This window comes from Ochotona curzoniae, unplaced genomic scaffold (genome assembly GCF_017591425.1).
Source record: "Ochotona curzoniae isolate NIBS_2020 unplaced genomic scaffold, NIBS_Ocur_1.0 scaffold_4701, whole genome shotgun sequence".
In the NCBI taxonomy this organism is placed as follows: domain Eukaryota; kingdom Metazoa; phylum Chordata; class Mammalia; order Lagomorpha; family Ochotonidae; genus Ochotona; species Ochotona curzoniae.
Window position 1 is genome coordinate 63,573,136 of NW_024467122.1, and position 21,595 is coordinate 63,594,730.

The window sequence follows — 21,595 nt, forward strand, 5'->3', positions numbered from 1 at the left end:
GATAAAAGCACTTTCTCTGTTTCTCTCTGTTTGCCAGAAACCAAAGCAAAGCAAAACTAAAGTCAGAACCAAATTGGAAGGCATAGGCATTTTTGTGTGGATTTCATAGAATCGTGCCCAAAGACCCTCTCAAATAAAAACTTTACTTAGCTCTGCATCAAAAGGTGTTTGAATGCACACCTTTTTGGGTTTCAAGCTGATAAGTTTAGGGTATGTCTGTCGCATCTTCTACAGTTTCCTGTTTTGACTTTTCAATTAGCTTATTTTCTCAACCAACTGCTAGCCCAATTTGTCAGAGTGAAAAGGCTTTTACCATCACTGAATTTTGTAGGAACACACAAAATTAATTATGAAGACTCTTCCAAAAAATCATGATAAATATATATATTTTAAAAACTGTATATGAATTTCTTTTAATTCCTTTTTCCTTTTTTTTTTTAATTTTATGATACAAATTCACAGGATCTGGGATTTCCTGTACCCCCTCCCCAAATCCTAATCCTCCCCACAGATTTCCTCTATATTATTACAATACTGTAGTTCTTCGTAAATAGTCATAAGCCCATCATTCTGCTATTTAAGTGTATCCTGACGTTGCAGGTATGGACAATGGCAGAGTCCAGCATCCTGTTGTCAAGAGATATTTAACAGTTTCATTGGGAGTCCATCTTGAGTCTCGAAGTAGAGATGTATACTGCATTGTATGTTCACATCTGGATATGATAGCCTCTATTACACAGTTACTATACATCTCTGCCAGAGTCCAGCTCCAGCTGAGTTCGGAACTCAGAAGGGTGCGTGGATGAGGCATAAAGAGGAGAGAAAGACCACTAGGATTACATGATCATAATGGACAATGTGGGAAAGCTGTCTGCTTTATTTTTACGAAATCAGTCAAACTCTGGCTCAGACTTTTTATGTCATGGTCAAGTTGGGAATTTCTAAGGATAATTCTGCCATTAGTTTTACCTAGAAACAATAGAAGTTCCTGCTACAATTCTTACACTACAACTCAATCTTGTATCACAAAGAAAAGGGGAAATCTAAAGAATGAGGAAAGAATGAAGGCCTAAATGTAGGTCCCTTGATTAGCATAAGGTCAATGGGGACAGCCAAGACAGTAGGAATAATAGAAGGCCCTGTTGCAAGACGCTATCACTGACATTAACCTCCGAGCTCACACTGAGCAAAAGGCGAGCCCCACAGTAGCAAACAATGCCTGGATGGATTAGAATTCCCTGGCAGGGTGGTCCAGTGTCCATGCAAAAGAAGGTGGAGTTGCATTCAGGTGATTGCAGAGACAGTCTGCAGAGCCCTGCCAAACAGCGGGAAGTTCCCTGCAGCCCTGCCTGCAATGGAACAATGCTCTTCACACCTTCCTGTCCCCCACATCCACTGCATGGACCCCAACACATCTCCTCAAATGAAAAGCCATAATAAAAAACCAATAACAGAAAGGAAAATAGAAATTTACAACACCATGAAGTTAAATAACATGCTACTGAATGACTAACGGTCTCTGAAGAAATGAAAATCAAAAACCTTCTTGAAGAAAATGCTATTGTATGACCTATGAGTCAGTGAAGAATTTAGTGTGAGCAAAAAAAAACTGTTTTGAAGAAATGAAAATAAAAACAAAAAAAAATCAAAATCCATGAGAGGCAATTTGTGTTAATCTTTATTGGTGAGATGTGTCTCCTGTAGGCAACAGATAAATGGGTTTTGTTTTTTAATTTAGTTCACTAATCTGTGACATTTGATGAATTCAAGCCATTTACCTTCAAGGTTATTATGGATAGGAGGTAATTTGGCCCTGTCGTTTTAGCAGTGGGTTGTTCATTGTTTGATTTAGTCTTCTGTTGTTATTTTACTAGGATGTTCTCCACATTTGCTTTTGGTTTTAGTAAGTGCTATTCCTTTTTTCTGTCAAGAGAACATCTTTTAAGTGTCTTTTATAGGGCAGGTCTGGAAGAGGCATATTCTTTGAGCTTTTCTTTACTGTGGAAGAATTTTATTTCATCTTCAAAGACAAGGAAAGTTTTGCTGGGTATGTCATTCTGGGTTGACAATTTTTTCCTGTTAGAATCTGGACTATGTCATTCCATTTTCTTCTGACCCATAGTTTCCTGTGACAGGTCACCTGTGATTCTGATTGGGGTTCCTCTATACATCAATTGATTTTTTTTTTTTGACAATTCTATTGTTTACAGACTTTTTGAGATATCTTCATTTAGTGTAGAGCAGTGATCCCAAAATTTGCTTTGCATGAAAATCAACTGGACTGTAGAATGAGATAATTAACAATTGAAAAGCAACTTGCTTCTGGAATTCTTTTAGATCTTTTGTTTTTAAAGATTCTGTTTATTTTTACTTGAAAGTCAGTTGCACAGAGAAGGAGAGACAGAGAAATCTTTCATCTACTGGCTCCCTTCCCAAATGGCTGCAATGGCCAGAACTGTGCTGTTCCAAAGTTGGGAGCCAGGAGCTTCTTCTGAATCTCCCACATGGATACTGGGACCCAAGGCCTTGGGCCATCCTCCACTGCTTTTTCAGGCCACCAATAGGTAGCTAGATTAAAACTGGTACAGCCAGGACAGGAACTATTACTCAAATGGGACAAGTAGTGTGCTATACCACCACACTAGCGCCCTTTTAGGTTTTTTTTAATAAGCTCCCCTTGTTTGAAAACTACCGCCCAACTACTTGAAAAGATATGGGTTAAGACCTATATCATGCAGAGAATAAATATTCAAAATAATAACATGGATATATGGAGAAAATGTTGGGCCTAATTTTTATTAATAATATTATTCAGTTTGTGTTTTGTTCCATAACATTTGTGCAATATTATGTAAAGGATTTATAAGTAAATAGAAACACACTCTTAGGGATGAGGAGACAATCAAAATAAATTGCTTAAGCAATAGAAACCTATTTGTTTTCAATAAAGTGTAATGGAGGGAGAGTAGAGGTGCCCAATTTTGTATTACTGTAGCTTAAAATTTTGAATTTACCTTTCTATTGTATCTTTAAGACAAAGTTTAAGGAAGAATCATGAGATGAATATCTTCCCTGTGTTAACCTTTCTTTGGGGAAAAAATGTTAGTTGTCTTCCCTGTACTTTCTATGAACTAAATAAAATGGAACTTGTTAATCATATGAATTTTTGTGAAACAGCTTGCTCTTTACCTTTAGAAAATTGGAAACTTCTTAGCTGTCTTCCTGAAGTATTTATATTTTAGTCACATATATTTGTCTTTACAACCTTATGACATAGTTGAATTTTGACTTTGCAATATTTTTTATAATGTGTTACATTGAGCTGGAAAATGTGAGATATTGATTTTAATGCTGATTTTAAATAATAATTTTATATTTAGCATTTTGTAAGAATAAAATCCTAAGGAGTACTGTGGGTTTCTTCTGTTACTGTTTCTGATTATCTTGTCACTATTAGTGAGACAGTCATTTGTTTTCTAGATTGATGACATTGTAAAAGCTGTTGGTAACTGCAGCTACAACCAACTAGTGGAGAAGATCATCTCCTGTAAGCAGTCAGACAATAGTGAGCTGGTTAGTGAAGGTGGGTGAGTGCTACTTTACCTGACTTTCATTCTTGGCAAAATAATTTATTTTATAGTTTAAATTTTTTGAAATTTCTTCAGTAACAACTTCCAAAACATGCAAGTGATTCTCCTTGCAGGAATTAAGATACCGTCATCATAAAGGTACCAGTGGAAGATTTTTGTAGAGGCATTTTGCTTTACTTGTAAAATCAAACTTCAATTCTAATAATCATCTTAGGAATCACTTGACTACTTTTGTAAGGCCAGTTACTAAGATGTTACTCCTAATTGCCCTTTTAAGCCGATTACTTTGGGAGATTGCTTGAAGCAGCTTTCTGCTTTATATTGAACACTTCAGTTGACTGGCATGAGTAATGTTCTGCTCAAGTGTCCTATTTGGTTGCCAGTTGGTGTGACATTTCAGGACAATACAATGTAGGAAATCTCTATTCTGGATCAGAGTACACCTCTGAACACTAGTTTTTCCAATCTTTAACTAAATAGAGTTTCTGAATTTGTCATCACAAAAGTAATGTAGTATTTTTTTCAGCTATATTCTAATTAATAATAGGAAAAGGAAATTTGAAGCCAAAATACATTTTGATGTAGCTTCCCTACTACTTAATTTATTTTTTCACAAATGCACACCAATATTGAGGCTGCTGTTCTTTCTGTGAAGGATAAACAACAAAAAATTCTTTCTTAAGATTTGAAAGAGTTGTATTTGCTTTGGCAGCACATATATTAAAATTGGGAAGACTTGATAAAGTTAGAGAAAGACAGATATTCCATTCATCAGTTTACTCCGTAAATAACCTCAAGAGCCACGGCTGGGCCAGGCTGGAGCAGGGAGCAGCTTCTGGGTGTCACATGCGGGCAGGGGCTCAAGCATATGGGCCATTCTCTGCTGCTGTCTTGGGTGGATTCGTAGGGAACTTGAATTGATTAGCTGGGACTTGAACTGATGCCAGAATGGGATTCTGACTGTCAGGCAGTAGCTTTACCTGCTACACCACAACACTGGCTCCAGAAAAAGAAATCTTGAAGCGAAGGATGAACTTTAATCATTTTCACTTAGGCATGCAGTAATTATTATGAGGTATGATCAAAATAATGCATTTATAATTAAAATAATGCATTTAAAAATAAAATAACTGCAAGAATATATTCCTTACACACCCCCATTTTTTTGTTTTGCTTTGTTTTGTTTTGTTTTGTTTTGGCACAGTAAAATATCCTGGGCTCCCTGCTGCATCCTTGGAATATGAAACTGTATTTTTAATGCTCTGAACACTTTTGATATTAAAAGAAATTATGTAGTATAACCTATCTGACTTTGTTTAAAGATTTGCTTTTTAATTTGAAAGGCAGAGTTAAAGAGAGAGATCCTCTATCTGTTGGTTCATACCGTTCTCCTCAAAAGGCTGCAATGGTTGGGCAGGGCTAGGCCTGAACTAGGGGTCTGGAACTCTGTGCAGATCTCCCATGTCAGTGGCAGGGCCCCACATACATCTTTTGCTGCGTTAGCAGGGAGCTAGATCAGAGGTGGAGGAGCCTCAACTTGAACTGGTATTCATATGAGGTGCTCATGTCACAGGCAATCACTAACCAGCTCAGCATGATGCTCACCATATCTGATTTTTGAAACTCAAAGACATATTAGATTAAAAAGAAAAATCAGATTGTTGATTTAAATCAATCACAGCTGATAATGTTAAGACCTGGCTCAGCTTAAATTTGATTTTTTTTTTCAGTTTTTAAAGACTTAATTATTCTAATTATTATCATTTGAAAGGCATATTTTCCAGAAAGAGAGGTCTTCCATCTTCTGGTTCAACCCTCCTCTCTCCTTTCCTTCCTTCCCCTTCATCCTATCCCAAAAGACTGCAATGGTCAGTGCTGAGCCTATCTAAAGTCGCCAGGAACCAGGAGCCAGCAGCCTCCTTTGGGTAATCCCCCGTGGCTATAGGGGCCCAAGAACCTGAGCCATCTTCTTCTGCTTTCCCAGGCCATTAGCAAGGAGCTGCCTTGAAAGTGGAGCATCCAGGACTCAAACTGGTCCCCATATGGGATGCCAGCGTTGTAGCTGGCAGCTTAACCCATTGTGCTACAACTCTGGCCCCAAAAGAAATATTTTTATGTAAATCAAATTTTCTTTATTCTTGTATCTACTTTGTATTCCTTTCTCAATAATTTTAGTGTCCCCTTAATTTGTTTCTTTATGGCATTTGGAACTTTTAAGTTTTCTAGTAACTCTAGTAACAGAGGAAAATGATTTGATATGCTAGTTTATTACTGAGTTTCCAAATGTCAGAAATATTTTCAAATATGTAATCTGGTCAGAAAAATAATGCTTAGATTTATTTTCAGTAATATTCTTATTTGTAATCATGCTCACTTTTTGCATTTGGTTTTATCAGTATCAGTATCTGCAAGTCTGAAGTTGCGACTTAATCTGCATGTGCAAATAGCTTATTATTTCAAGCCAGACTATTTTAGCAATGCAGATAGCAAAGTACTGTTTAACACAGAGTTGTGTACTAGAATCTATTTAATTATTAAACATTGAGACCAGATTAGTTTTTCCAGTCTTCTTCTGAAATCACTGTTAAAGGCTGGCAAGAGAACTAAGAAACATTGCTTTTATAATTCTTAGGCTCTACTGGTGATTTGAAAAGAGATAAAATTCACTTGGCATTTATAATCAACTGTTATATGGGAAACCAGATGAAGCTCCTGACTCCTGACTTTAACCTGGCCTAATCTCAATCATGGTAGCCATTTGAGATGAACCAATGATAAAATAGTGTGTGTGTGTGTGTGTGTGTGTGTGTGTGTGTGTGTGTGTGTGTGTGTGATTGCATCTCTGTTCCTTTAACTCTGGCCTTCAAATAAATTTTAAAAATCCTTAATTAATAAATAAAACATAATAGTAAATCTTCTAATATATAATTAATAAATTTGTTGGGTAACTTACTGCTTAGCAAAGCAGCAATAATAATGGAAAGGGGTTCTCCTTTTTCTTAGATCTATAAACCCAAGAACTTACATTGATAAAGCCCAGGAGTATGCCATAGCTGTCCTTGCTGTAGCCCTCTAGAGCTCTCCCAACTCCCTCTTCTACTTCAGTGTATAGAATGGCGGGACATATTTGCAATTCTTACCACTTTGCTGATAAAAATACTATGGCTAGGCATTATGTGGCTCTGCCAAGTTTCTGATTTCTTATGAGGTTTTTTGTTATTTGTTTGTTTGTTTTTGCCCCCATACAGATTCATTTTTACAGCCTATGTGTGTGCCTCTCAACTCAAAATCCTTTCCATAGCACCCTTCCCCCTTGTTTTCTGGAGCATTTCTTATTAAAGGAAAGGCACATAGTGGAAAAGAAAAAGAGAAACATTAGGTTTTTAAAGTACTTATATAGCTGATACTCAGTATTTGTGGGAGCTATGCTCCATACAATCACTGTGCACACTGAATTATTAACCATTCATTACTCCTAAGAAAAATGCAGAGGTTAGGTTCTTATGTGCTTCTTGTCATGTTTTTATCAACCAATTGATACAGAACCTTGTTTTAATATATACTGTTGATTCATTAACATTAAACTCATAGCAGTGCTACAACTCATGTGTGAACTAAGCTTGTCTAAACATGTGTTTTCTTGTAAGAAGTATCACAGATCTTATCCACTAAGAAAATTAGCTAGCACTTTACCCTTATGCCCAAAGTGATTTTTTAAAGTACAAAGGTGTGGAAAATGTGATACTAAATAATTTAGACCATGAAAGGACACTTAGGTGAGAACTGTGGGAAAAAAACAGAATTTTTGCTTGTTTGACCTCAGTTGGGTAGGCACATTTCACCACAATGATTCAAACTTTTGGCTACTGTGCACATATCCACAAAATGATCATGACAGTGCTGTGCATATTCATTTTGGAGTTGTTAGTGAAATTTGCCTAACTTGCAAATATCAACCCACAGATAATGATGATCCACTGTGCCTATATGATTTAATTAAAGCCCAGAAAACTTTGCTGTATTTTTGTTTATATTTCTGAGCTTGATATCTCTTATGATAAATGTTGTGTGAAAGGAAATGAGGATTAAAATGGCATCATTTATCCCCTGTTTTCTATTTATCAATATCTGTTTAGTTTTAAGGCATGAACAAAGCACTTTAGAACCACAGAATTATCTCTGATGTTTGTTAAAATATAATGCAACTTAATTTGTTAAGGCGATTTTTAATTTCTAAGCCCCTAGCCATTGGCAGGGTAGCTATTGGTAGATATCTTTCTCTCCTACCTACTTTTTAAGTTATTAACTTCTGTCTTTATTTGCTTTAATGAAGTTTAATTGTATCGTGTTTTTTTTGTCTTCTATTGCAAGCTCCCTGAAGTTGTTCTTGGAAGTAGGTGAAGTCTAAATAAACATATCTGCTGGTAAAAACAATTTCACATACCGTTTTTTCTTTTTAGGGTGGGAATATATATCTGCTACAGGAAAATTAGAGCTGAAACTAGGAAACGTCTTACACTGGCTGGCTTTTCTCCATGCTTGGAACACAATGTAAATACAAAAAGAGTAACTTTTTAATGTTGAAATTATTATTCCATCTAATATTACTTGTTGATTTCGCAGGCTTTGTAGCTGAGCAGTTTCTAAACAATACAGCCACTCAGCTGACATACCATGGATTGTGTGAACTAACTTCAACGGTTCAGGAAGGAGAACTTTGTGTGTTCTTTCGGAATAATCATTTTAGTACCATGACCAAGTACAAGGTATGATGTAGAATTAGCTGTTTATAACTCAAAATTTTTTTATGGACTTCAAAATGAAAGACTGTAGCATAATATGCTCTGACCATCAAATTATGAAGGCATGGAGCTGGTGGGGTCTCTGAATAGGTAAATCCTCCTCCTTCAAGTGCCAGCATCCTACAGGAGCACCAGTTCGTTCCTGACTGATCCACTTCCAATCCAGCTCCCTGCTTATGACCTGGGAAAGCAGCCATGGATTGCCCAAGTCCCTAGGCCCCAGCACCCATGTGAGAGACTTGGTAGAAGCTCCTGGCTCCTGGCTTTGGATTAAATCAGTGTTTGCTATTGCAGCCATCGGGGGAGTAAACCAGTAGATGAAAGATCTCTTGCTGTCTCTCTAATTCTGACTTTCAAGTAAATAAATAAATCTTTAAAAAAATTATGAAGTCAGTTATTAAATACTTAAGATTCAGTAGTTAACTGTGTAAAACAATATTAACGATAAAATTAATGTGTGTGTGTATATATATATATTGTTAAAGATATGATGGTCAACAACTGACCTGAAATTTATTTTTCTTTTATCATTAAGTCTTAAGTTCTTTTTTAAAAAATATATTTATTTGTATTTGAAAGGCAGATTTATAGTGAGAAAGAAAGACAGATCTTCGATCTGCTAGTTCATTTACCAAGTGCTAAAGCCAGGAGCCAGGAGCTTCTGGGTGTGTCATGCAGGGGCAGGGTCCCAAGTCTTTGGGCCATCTTCTGCTTTCCCAGGCTACAAACAGGGAGCTGGATGAGAAGTGGAGCACATGGGACAGAAACTGGCACATATATGGAATCCTGGTGCTTGCAAGGCAAGGATTTCACCACTGAGCCATCATGCCAGGCCTAAGTCTTAAGGTTATTTTCATAGAATATTGCAATTAGAGGAATTATTTTCTAAGGAAAAAAATGTAAACTCTAGGGTTAGAGTTGTGTTAAGATGATCCTTTCTTCCTTTTTCTTTTTTAAAAGATTTGGTTAGAGAGAGAGAGAGTTGGAGCCAGGGAGTGATTTTCTGTTCTATGGTTTAATCCCCAGATGGCCACATGGCTGTGGCTAGGAGAAGCCAAAACCAGGAGCCAGGAGCTTCATCTAGCTCTCCTGCATGGTGGCAGGGGCCTTGGGCAATCTTCCTCTGCTTTTCCCAGATTTTTAGTAGGAAAATGGATTGGAAATCAAACAGCTGGAAAACAAACCAATGCCCTCTGAGATGCTGGCATCGCAGCCAGCAGCTTTAACAGTTACACTACAATGCCAGCTAAGATGACTTCAAGCAACAGTTATTTATATTTTAGCATTAAACGAAATATTTATCCTTGTCTTAGTATTTTTTTGTTGTTACAATGATCACTGTGTCTTTAAATTGTTGTTACATTGTCATAAGTATTTGAAAAAATTATCAAATTATCATTTTTTTTAAAGATTTATTTATGTATTGGAAAGTCAGATATGCAGAGGGGAGGAGAGACAGAGAGGAAGATCTTCGTCCAATGATTCACTCCCCAAGTGAGCACAACGGTTGATGCTATGCCAATCAGAAGCCAGGATCCAGGAACTTCTTCTGGGTATCCCACACGGGTGCAGGGTCCCAAGGCTTTGGGCCATCCTCGACTGCTTTCCCAGGCCACAAGTAGGGAGCTGGATGGGAAGTGGAGCTGCCGAGTTTAGAACCAGTGCCCATATGGGATCCTGGCACATTCAAGGTGAGGCCTTTAGCTGCTAGGCCACGCTGCCGGGCCCAAATTATCATTTTTCAATATCTTGCATTGATCTATTTTGATTTTTTTTTAAACACCTATTTATCGTTTTTTATTCGAAAGGCAGAATTACAGAGAAAAGGAGAAAGATAAAGAAATCTTCCATTGATGAGTTTACACTCCAGGTGGTCAAAGTGGGCACAGTTGAACCGATCTGAGGCCAGGATCCAGGAATCGGGAACCAGGAGCTTCTTTTAGATCTCCTACATGGGTGCAGGGATCCAAGGACTTGGGTCATTCCCTGCTGCTTTTCCAGGCCATTAGCAGGAAGGAGCTTGAACGGTAGTGGAGCAGCTGAAACTTGAACTAGTGTTCATAAGGAGTATTGGTGCCACAGGCAAAGGCTTGGCTGGCTATGCCATGGGACTGACTTCATCTCTTCAGTTTTTACATCTGAAAAATTTCACAAGTATATCAACCTTCAATTAGATTTCTATGGTAGAATGCTGGTCTTGTATCTATAATACAAAAAGTGTCTCGTAATACCTAATCCTAGAGGGTAAAAATGAAAAAATAAAAAACATGATTTTTCTGTTCCCCAATGTCGGCAGTTTCCTTCAGTCAAAATGGTTTGTATCAGGCCTGGCGTGGTAGCCTAATGGCTCAAGTTCTCGCTTTGTATGATCAGGTATCCCAAGTGGTCGCTAGTTCTAATCTCAGCTGCTCCACTTCCCGCCCAGCTCCCTACTTATTTCCTAGGAAAGCAGTCAAGGATGACCAAAAGCCTTGAGACCCTGCACCCATGTGGGAAACCTAGAAGAAACTCCTGGTTCTTGGCTTCAGATCAGCTCAGCTCTGGCCATTGCGGCCACATGGGGAATGAACCAGAGGATGGAAGATCTTTCTGACTCTCCTTCTCATTGTAAATCTTAAAAATAATAGCAAATAAATCTATTTTTAAAATACAAAATGGGGCCCGGCGGCATGGCCTAGCAGCTAAAGTCCTCAGCTTGAACACGCCAGGATCCCATGTGCGTGCTGGTTCTAATCCCAGCAGCTCCACTTCCCATCCAGCTCCCTGCTTGTGGCCTGGGAAAGCAGTAGAGGACAGCCCAAAGCTTTGGGACCCTGCACCCGTGTGGGATACCCAGAAGAAGTTCCTGGATCCTGGCTTCTGATTGGCATAGCATCGACCGTTGCGCTCACTTGGGGAGTGAATCATCGGACGGAAGATCTTCCTCTCTGTCTCTCCTCCTCCTCTCTGTATATCTGCCTTTCCAATAACAAAATAATAAAAATAAATCTTTAAAAAAAATACAAAATGTATCTACTTACTGATAAATTTCTGTTTCTGTGCATACTTCATGCTTTCTCACTGCTGTACTTTTACTGTCATGTCATCTTCTTGTCCCCTACTTGGAATATATTTGCTTATTCACATTCCATCCTTCTTTTTTTTTTTTAAAGATTTATTTTTATTATTTTTTCATTGGAAAGGCGGATATACAGAGAGGAGAGACAGAGAGGAAGATCTTCCATCCGATGATTCACTCCCCAAGTGAGCGCAACGGGCCGATACTATGCCGATCCGAAGCCAGGAGCCTCTTCCGGGTCTCCCACGCGGGTGCAGGTTCCCAAAGCTTTGGGCCGTCCTCGACTGCTTTCCCAGGCCACAGGCAGGGAAAGGGAAGGGAAGCGGGGCTGCCGGGATTAGAACTGGCGCCCATATGGGATCCCGGGCATGCAAGGCGAGGACCTTTTAACCACTTGCGCCACTGCGCCGGGCCCCACATTCCATCCTTCTTAAAGGCATTTGAAATACTGACTTCGGGGCCCTGCTCAATAGTTCAGTGGCTATATGATCTTGCATGTTCCAGGATCCCATATGGGCACCAGTTTCTATTTCAACTGCTCTGCTTCCCATCCAGTTCCCTGCTTGTGGCCTGGGAAAGCAGTGGAGGACGGCACAAAGCCTTGGGGCCACGTGGGAGACGTGGAGAAGAACCTCCTGGCTTCAGATAGGCTGAACTCTTGGGGAGTGAATCATTGGATGGAAGGTTTTTCTCTCTCTCCCCTTCTATCTGTAAACCTGATCTGCCTTTTATTTCATTTTATTTATTTATTTATTTATTTATTTTTGAGATTTACTTGTTTTCATTGAAAAAACAGATGTACAGAGAGGAGCAGAGACAGAGAGGAAAATCTTCCGTCCGATGGTTCACTCCCCAAGTGGCTGCAACAGCTGATGCTGAGCCGATCCAAGTGCGAGCCAGGAGCCAGGAACTTCTTCGGGTCTCCCACATGGGTGCAGGGTCTCAATCCTCTGGGCCATCCTCGACTGCTTTCCCCAGCCACAAGCAGAGAGCTGGATGGGAAGTGGGACTGCCGGGATTGAACCCGCGTCTGTATGGGATCTCTGTGCATTCAAGGCGATGACCTTAACCACTATGCTATTGTGCTGGGCCCTCTTCTTTTTTTTTTTTTTTTAAGATTTATGGCTTTTTTATTGGAAAGTCTGATTTAGAGTACCAGCTGCTCCATTTTCAATCCATCTGCTTGCTAATGTGCCTAGAAAAGCACTGTGAGGATGGCCCAAGTGCTTAGGGTTTCTACACCGTGTGGAAGCCCCAGAAGAAATCGCTGATTCTTTGGGAGTGAACGTGTGGATGGAAGATCTCTCTCATTCTCCTTCTTTCCCCCCGTCTCTTCTCTTTATGACTCTGCTTTTCAAGCAAATAAAATGAATCTGAAACAAAAAGTAGGAGGTCAGCACTGTGGTTAGGAGATTAAGCCTTTGTCTGTGGCACATGCATCTCACGTGAGTCCCAGTTCAGTTCCTGATTCCTCCCCTTCCTATCCAGCTTCCTGCTACTGTGCCTGGGAAAACAACAGAAGATGACCTAAGTGTGGGTCCCTGCACCCATGTGGGAGACTCAGAAGCTCTTGATTTCTGGCTTTGGACTGAACTGTTTGTGGTCACTGGGGAGTGACCTAGTGGATGGAAGAACTCCCTGTGTGTGTCTGTCACTCTGCCTTTCAAATAAATTTTTTTGTTTTATGTATGTATGCATGTATGTATTGTTGTTTTAAATAGCAGTTCTCAGGTGAGCATTGTGGGTTAAGCTGCCAGCGCCCACTATCAGTTCTAGTTCAAGTCCTAATTTTTCCACATGCAGTACAGCTCCCTGATAATATACCTGGGAAAGCGAGAGAACATGACCTGAGTACTTTTGCCCCCACCATCCATGTAGGTGGCCTGAATGGAGTTCCAGGCCTCTGGCTTATATCCAGCCCAGCTCCAGTTGTTTTGCCCATTTGGGATTTGAAGCACTGGGTAGAAATTTTTCTCCCCCTCTTTCTATTACTGTTTCAAATAAATAGATATTTAAAAGAATAAGCAGTTCTCAACATAGATTGCAGGGTATTACTACCTGTGGAGCTTGTTAAAAACACAGGTACCCAGAACCTTTCCAAACCACTTGGCTTCAAATTTCTAGGAGGATCTTGAGCATCGATATTTTAAAATACTCCCCAAATTATTTTAATTTGTAGCTCAGATTCCAGATTCCCAGACCACTCGTGTTTTGTTTTTTAAGATTTATTTATTTCTGTTTGAAAGATAGATTTTAGGAGGAGAGACCAAGATCTAGAGGTCTTCCTTCTGCTGGTTCACTCCCAGGTGGCCACCATCGCTAGGGCTGAGAATATCTGAAGCCAGGAGTTTCTTCTAGATCTCTCATACAACCCAGGGTCCTAAGCCTTGGGTCATCCTCCATTGGTTTCCTGGGCCATTAATAGGGAGCTGGGTGGATGGAGGAGCAGCCAGGACACAAACTACCACCCATATGGGATGCCAGCACTTGCAGGCAGGGGATTGGCCAGTTGAGCCATTGCCTCATTCTCTCTGTCTTTTTCTGTGTATGTGTGTGTGTGTGTGTGTGTCTCAGTCTTACCACTGCTTTAACCATAGTGTAGCTGTGATGGGACATGTTATTATCTTTTAGCCTCTATTGGTTAGTACCTTAGTAGCTGCTCTCTTGCCATGTAAATGTCTTTTTCTAAAAGGTAGTAGCTTATTGAAGGCATAAAACATGTTTTCATATATTCCACATTTTAATGAGTTACGTAGAGCTATTATGAAATGATATTTCTTTATGTGAGAATTGCATAAAGCCCTAGCTGTCCTGTTTCTATTTAGTTATAGCAATGGTTATGTGAACTTTATTTTTTTTTTTTTTTTTTTTTTAAAGATTTATTTTTATTATTTTTTCATTGGAAAGGCGGATGTACAGAGAGAGGAGAGAGAGAGGAAGATCTTCCGTCCGATGATTCACTCCCCAAGTGAGCGCAACGGGCCGATACTATGCCGATCCGAAGCCAGGAGCCTCTTCCGGGTCTCCCGCACGGGTGCAGGTTCCCAAAGCTTTGGGCCGTCCTCGACTGCTTTCCCAGGCCACAAGCAGGGAGCTGGAAGGGAAGCGGGGCTGCCGGGATTAGAACCGGCGCCCATATGGGATCCCGGGGTTGCAAGGCGGGGACTTAACCACTTGCGCCACCGCGCCGGGCCCGGTTATGTGAACTTTAGATAAGCGTCTAGACTATCCATACTTTCACAAATCCCAGACCAAAGAATCTTAAAGCCAAAATTATTGCTGTTTATTGTTGTTTGGTAAATACTATTAAATGAACTTGCTTTCCTGACTCTTTAATGTTCAGAATGTTTTCATTGAAATAACAAAAATTGTTGAACACAAATTATCTCAGTATTCTGCCACCTGCCAAGACCACGGCCATGAGCAAGGCAGCTGTGAATCTTGCCATTTCGGTACCACCCCAGTTTGGCAAGTGACAGATGCTAAATAATTACACAAATAATTACTGATTGGTCCCAGTGCAATGGCCTGTGACTGAAATCCTCACCTAGAATGCGCTAGGATCCCGTATCGGCACTAGTTCTAGTCCCAGCAGCCCTGCTTTGCATCCAGCTCCCTGCTTGTGGCCTGGGAAAGCGGTGGAGGACGGCCCAAAGCCTTGGGACCCTGCACCTGTGTGCGAGACCCCAAACAGCTCCTGGCTCCTGCTTCAGATCAGCCCAGCTCTGGCCGTAACGGTCACTCGGGGAATGAATCATCAGACAGAAGATTTTCCTCTCTGCCTCTCCTATATATATATATCTGACTGTCCAATAAAAACAAATCAATATGAAAAAAATAATATTCACTGCTTTATTGCTGTGGAAATACATTGTGTAAAGGGTAGGTATCACAGATTACAGGTACTTTTGTTGGGATTAATGATCTAATCAACTATATAAGATTTCCTTAAAAAGATCATTTAGTAAAAATGATTTCTTGGGTTTTGAAGTCTTTATTCATGTTTCTGAAAGTAAGAGTTACAAAGGGAGAGGAAGAGAGAGATTTTATCTGCCAGTTCACTCCCCAGATGGCCATTATGTCTGGGACTGGGCTTGGCCAAAGCCCAGAGTTTCATGTGGGCCTCTCCTGTGGGTGGCAGGAGCCCAAGCATTCAGGCCATCTTCCGTTACTTTTCCTAGGACATTGACAGGAGCTGGATTGGAAGTGGAGCAGCCAGGAAATGCATCACTGCCATATGGCATGCCTAATCACAGGTGTTCGCCTCACCAGCTACACCACAACACCAACACCAATTTCTTGATTTTTTTAAATCTTCAGAATTTACTCAGTTAATTCTGCTGTGAACATCATCAACTCTTACAATAATTTCTCTTTAAGATTTTTTTTTTATTTGAAAGTCATTGTCAGGAAGCAACAGAGAGAGATCTTGAATCTACTGGTTCAGTCCCCAAATGGCCACAATAGCCAGAGTTGGACCAATCTAAAGCTGTGAGCCAGTATTGTGTTTCAGGTCTCTCACATGTATGTAGAGACCCAAGGTATAAAGCCATCTTCCACTGCTTTCTCAAGCTCTTAGCAGGATTGGAATTGGAAGTTGAACAGCTGGGACTCCAACCAGCATCCATTGGGGCACCAGTGCTTCAGACAGAGGATTAGACTACTATGCTACTGTACCAGCCCTACAAGAATTTCTTACTCTTAATTATTAAAAATCAGTTGTGCATGGTAAGAGTGAACATGAAATCACTATACTTGGGCAATAGTAAACACCATATTAACTGAGTGAACTCAACAAGTAACAAAGTTATGTCTTTGTCAATTCTGAATACAAAAGTGGCATACAAACTCTTAATAAATTCTACCAGGATTGCAAATGTAAAGTTTATCCCTGGTAAAGTTTATTAAGATAGAAATAACACCTGAAAAATATTAAGTGCTAAATTCTGTGACTGTACTGGTAATAAGTTGATTTAATAAATGTTTAAATTGAAACTTTATGATAAACTCTACACTAGCTCCAGAGATAACAGAAATGTTGAAATACAGTACAGGAAACGGTATAAAACAATCATTAACACCAGGTGATTAGTCCACTATAGAAATAGGTACAGAGTACTGTTGGTGTGTAAAATAAGGGTAACTAATGGCAAAGGAAGAAAAACTGAATTTGAGTCATCTGAGTCTTACAGGAATAGGCAATGTGATATCCTTTTTGTGACTGTGTCCTGTTTGTCATCAGATGTAATATTTAGGATCTTTTATAATTTTCTGTTTTCTGACGTGGAGCTATAAACCCCAATACTGTTTTTAAGTCATGTATTAGTTGAATGTGCCAAAGGAAAAAAAAGTTTTTCACAGTGCTGTAATGTGCCAATTATAAATTCCATTCAGAGACAGTAGATGAGAACCAATAAGAGCGCTTGGTCTGTTTTATATGTTGGGCAGACCTAGTATGAATAATTAATATACTCTAGGTATAGAGGCTATAAAAATTTATTTAAATATAGTAACTAGTTTTGATCAACCTAATGATATTCCTTTTTTGTTATTTATTATTAAGGGTCAGCTGTATTTGTTGGTAACTGACCAGGGGTTTCTTACTGAAGAAAAAATCGTTTGGGAAAGTCTACACAATGTAGACGGTGATGGAAATTTCTGTGACTCAGAATTTCGTCTGCGGCCTCCTTCAGATCCTGAAACTGTATACAAAGGACAGCAAGACCAGATAGACCAGGTACATTTGTTCTGTCTTCTTCATATTGTTTAGAATGCTAATTCCTTGTTGTTTTAAAGTTTCTTTATTGTAAAGGCAGAATAACAGAGACGGAAAAGGAGAAATAGAGATGTCTTCCATTCGTTGATTGGTTCCCTCCCTAAAACTGGCCATAATGGCTAGGGTTGGGCCAGGCTGACGCCAGGAATGAGGAGCTTCATTCCTGGCTTCCTGCAAGTGTAGGGACCCAAACACTTGGGCCGTCTGCTGCTGCCTTGCCGGGTGAAACGGAAGGGAAGCTGAATTGACAGTGGAGCAGCCAGGACTTAAAGTGGTATTCTTATGGGGTGCCAGCCTTGTAGGCAGCTTAACCTGTTATGCCACAGTGCTGACCCCAAAATGATAATTCATTTCAAATGTGAATTCAGGGCCCGGCACTGTGGCCTAGCGGCTAAAGTCCTCGCCTTGCACATGCCAGGATCCCATATGGGTGCCGGATCTAATTCCAGCAACCCTGCTTCCCATCCAGCTCCCAGCTTGTGGCCTGGGAAAGCAGTCGAAAACGGCCCAAAGCCTTGGGACCCTGCACCCGCTGGGAGACCCAAAGAGGTTCCTGGTTCCAGGCTCCAGATCGGCGTAGCACCGGCCATTGTGCTCACTTGGGGAGTGAATCATTGGACGGAAGATCTTCCTCTCTGACTCTCCTCCTCTCTGTATATCTGACCTTGTAATGAAAATAAATAATCTTTAATAAAAAAAAAAAGTGAATTCAGTTATCTAAAACTTTAGAACCAAAGATTCATTTATTAACATATTTGTGAAATTTTCTTGATACTTCCTAATGTATGTGTCTATAACTTTTTAAAAATATTTTCAATATTGTTTACCTAGTTGAGAGGGATGCACACCTAAGTAAGCTTCTGATTAGGGTTGGGAAGGGTCTGGTATGGATGAAGTAGGTGGGACAGGTGCTTCAATTTTGTTTTCTCCTGTGTCTGCATGGGAGGAGCAGGTAGTGGGGGCACTCCTTGTTGTCAAACAACATCAGCAGCAGGGATGAAGGACAATCACTTAATGTCGCCTTAGAGACCCTAATGTAGAGAAAGATATTCCTAGGATGTTACTTGAATGATTTTAATACTTTTGAGATGTCACCGATTTCATTACAACAGAGTTAAGAAGATCTAAGGTCTATTGGCTGACCAAATCACTTAGTGCATCTCCAGGCGCAGGAACATGTTGCAAAGTTTGGCCAGGAGAGTTGTCCAACATGTTCTGCTTTTCATCCTCTGAGGAGGCACTCAACATTCCTGCTTGCCCAGATGACCTGGCTATCATGTCTGCTTGACCAGCCTGACCAAATGCCAGTCCTGTTTCTCATGCTCGCCACTGGGTGCTGTGGCCTACCACAGGAATGCCCACAATTCCTTGACATGGCCTGCTCATACCCTGTCTTGTCTGTGCCAGTGGGCACGGTGGACCAATCTGAGATGACCCACCTTCACTCTGCATTGGCTAGTGGGTGCAGCAGCCTGACCAGCCTGACCCATCCCCAGCCCTCATGTGTGAATTGGTGGGTGTTGTGATCCAACCTGGTCTGACTTGTACCCTGTCCTTGCTCTCACTTGTGCCAGTGTGTGCTGTGTACTTGTCCAGTCCAGTCTGTACCCAGTCTGTACCCAGGCCCACATGTGTGCCAACAAATGCTACAGCCCAGTGTGGCCTAAGCCCGGAATAGCCTGTCCTGCCACCAGCTTCAGCACTCAAACTCACTGGCAGGAGTTGCAGCCTTACAATGGAGTTCTCTAAGTTCCCCTATCAAGCCTGTTCCACTCAAAAGACTCAGGCCATGCATGTGTCAGTGGTGCTGTAGATCTGCACAGCCCGGACTGTCCCCAGCCAAGGTTGTCATACTCACCAGTGGAACTAAAGCATAGGGGAGTACCCAAAGTTCCCCTAGTAGGTGCTTTCCCACCCCTGATTATGTGCATGCTGGTATGTGCTTCAACCCAGGCTGACATGTCCCACCTTCATTCTTAGCTCTCACTGCTAGATATTGCGTTCTAGCTTAGCTGGCTGTGAACCACACCCTGTACTAGTTTTCATGTGTGGCAGTGGGTGCTACAGCCTAGCCCAACTGGACATACCCCACAGCCCCATCTTTTGCAAGCCCCAGCAGGCAGTGGGTGATACTACTTAGTTCAGCCCATCCTAGCCCAGGTCTCCAACATGGGCAGGTGCCTTGGCTTGGCCCAGACATGCCCTCCAGTTTTTCTCCTCTGTACCACTCCATTTCAGCTTCCTTGCCTACTTGCATGTTCAGTGGCTTGGTCTGTGGAAGCCTCTAGATGCCTCCCCTATCAAATATGCCCTCTGCCACTCTTAATTCAATACATTCCCCAGACCCCCTTCCCCAGGCAATCTGCAGTTCTCCCACCTGGGACTGGGGTGGTATGTCCCAGCCCAGCATTCTCTACCTTCCCCACATACCTTGAAAAGAAAAATTAGGCAACTATTCTGGCACATTGGTATAGTTAACAAATTTGGCATTAACCAGGCTTGGAATGCCTGGCAGTTGTTGGCTGCTTTTCTCCCAGCAGTTTACTTGCCTAGGTACAAGGCAACCTAGGCAGTTGCCCACAGCTAGATATCTATCTGTATCTATCTGTCTTTCTCTCTCTCTCTGTATATATATACACATATATACACACACACGTATAAACACAAATATGGATAAATATACATATATACACACCACACAGACACACACACATATATATGCTTAGATACTATAGAATTGTGAAAGTCATGGAAGGCAGTGTGGAATTTTCTCTAATTACCATAATAAAGCTATGCTAACATTAAACATGGAAGTGATATGATCTACTTTCTTTTTTTAAAATAACCTATGTAAAGAACACCTAGCAAATAAACTAGTCTGATTTTTTTGTTTTTATTATAACAAAATAGCTATGGTAGGCTAACTTTATAAAGAAAAGAGATTTAGGGCCAGGCACTATTGTGTAGCAGTTAAAGTCCTCATCTTGAACTCACTGGGATCCCATATGGGCGCTGGTTCTAATCTCAGCAGCCCTGCTTCCCATCCAACTCCCTGCCTGTGGCCTGGGAAAGCAGTCGAGGACGGCCCAGAGCTTTGGGACCCTGCACCCGTGTGGGAGACCTGGAGGAAGCGCCTGGGCTCCCTGGCTTCGGATTGGCTCAGCTCCAGCTGTTGCGGCCACTTGGGGAGTGAACAAATGGACAGAAGATCTTTCTCTCTGTCTCTGCTCCTCTCTGTATATCCTCCTTTCGAATAAAAATAAACAAATCTTTAAAAAAGAAAGAGTTATTTCCCTCCGATTTCTTGTAATTAAAGTCCATGACTGGGTAGCTCTATTGACTGAGCCTCTGGTGAGAGCCTAACCACGTGAAGCATCACAATAGTGGACGGACATGTGGGAAGAATATATCACATCTCTTACACAGGAAACCAAAGAGGCTGCTGTATTGCAGACCCTGAGTACATGTCCAAGTTGCCCAAGGAACTTCCCTCTTGACTCTACCTCTTAAAGGACCTTTCCACATTGGCACACCGTGAACCAAACTTCTAATAAACTTTGGGGGACACCCTTAGATATGTTCAATCCATAATAAGAAGGGTGTAAATGGAGACCATCAGTCTAACAAAGAAGTAGTGGTGGCTTGGGAGGTAGAAAGGAGCACACAGTTAAGGTGTATTTTGGTTAATCAGAAAAAAGCAGAAAAGAGGGAGTCTAGAAGATAGTATACGTAGGTGATGAGTTGCTGGGTGTTCTAAGCTGTACAGTGCAAGCTAAGGAATAGCAACACTTGCAACATGAAATGCCTCTACTGGTTATAACATTCTTGTAGAACTGAGATTTTGTCATAGGTGAGCAGGTCTGAACATACTAGAATGCTTAATTATTGGAAGCATGAATTCTTCTCTGACTGAGGCCAAAATATGGCTATGTAAGCAGTTGGCACATATTTTGCCCATAATAATTTAGGAGCATAGATACTGTTCTTTTGGCAAATAAACAGTTGTGTTCCTGGCACTGTAGCTCAGCCCTGGCTCTAAAAATAGATCCTGCAGTCTGGCCTTCAAAGATGCTGCAGTCCAGCTAGCGAAGGCAGTATTTACAGCTAATATATGTTTAGTTACATAATGGCAGTTTGCAAAGCATGCTGGGAGTGTGTGAAAGAAGGTTTAATTCCAGAAAATGCTTATCTCTTTAGGAATCTTTGAAAAACGGCTGTAATGGTGCACTAATTGTCCTTCAGACTATTTCAGGGGTGTTTATTTAAGAGCAGTATGTAAGATTTTCCTAGCCAATATGTGTTAAAAAAAAAAACACAAGGCAAAGGGCCTGAAGGCAAAGCAACAATAGACTGTCATAGTAATCTAATT

General features: G+C 40.7%; 1 protein-coding gene across 5 annotated transcripts in view; it reads left to right on the forward strand.

The window, feature by feature from the left end:
• MINDY2 (MINDY lysine 48 deubiquitinase 2) overlaps positions 1-21,595 on the forward strand; it is a 92,917-nt gene that overhangs the window by 41,863 nt on the left and 29,459 nt on the right. For all 5 annotated transcript variants that reach the window (XM_040970261.1, XM_040970260.1, XM_040970257.1 and 2 more), the window contains exons 5-7: positions 3,481-3,583; positions 8,214-8,356; positions 17,014-17,187. In XM_040970261.1, coding sequence (XP_040826195.1) covers positions 3,481-3,583; positions 8,214-8,356; positions 17,014-17,187 — 420 coding nt within the window. The remainder of the gene's footprint in view (positions 1-3,480; positions 3,584-8,213; positions 8,357-17,013; positions 17,188-21,595) is intronic.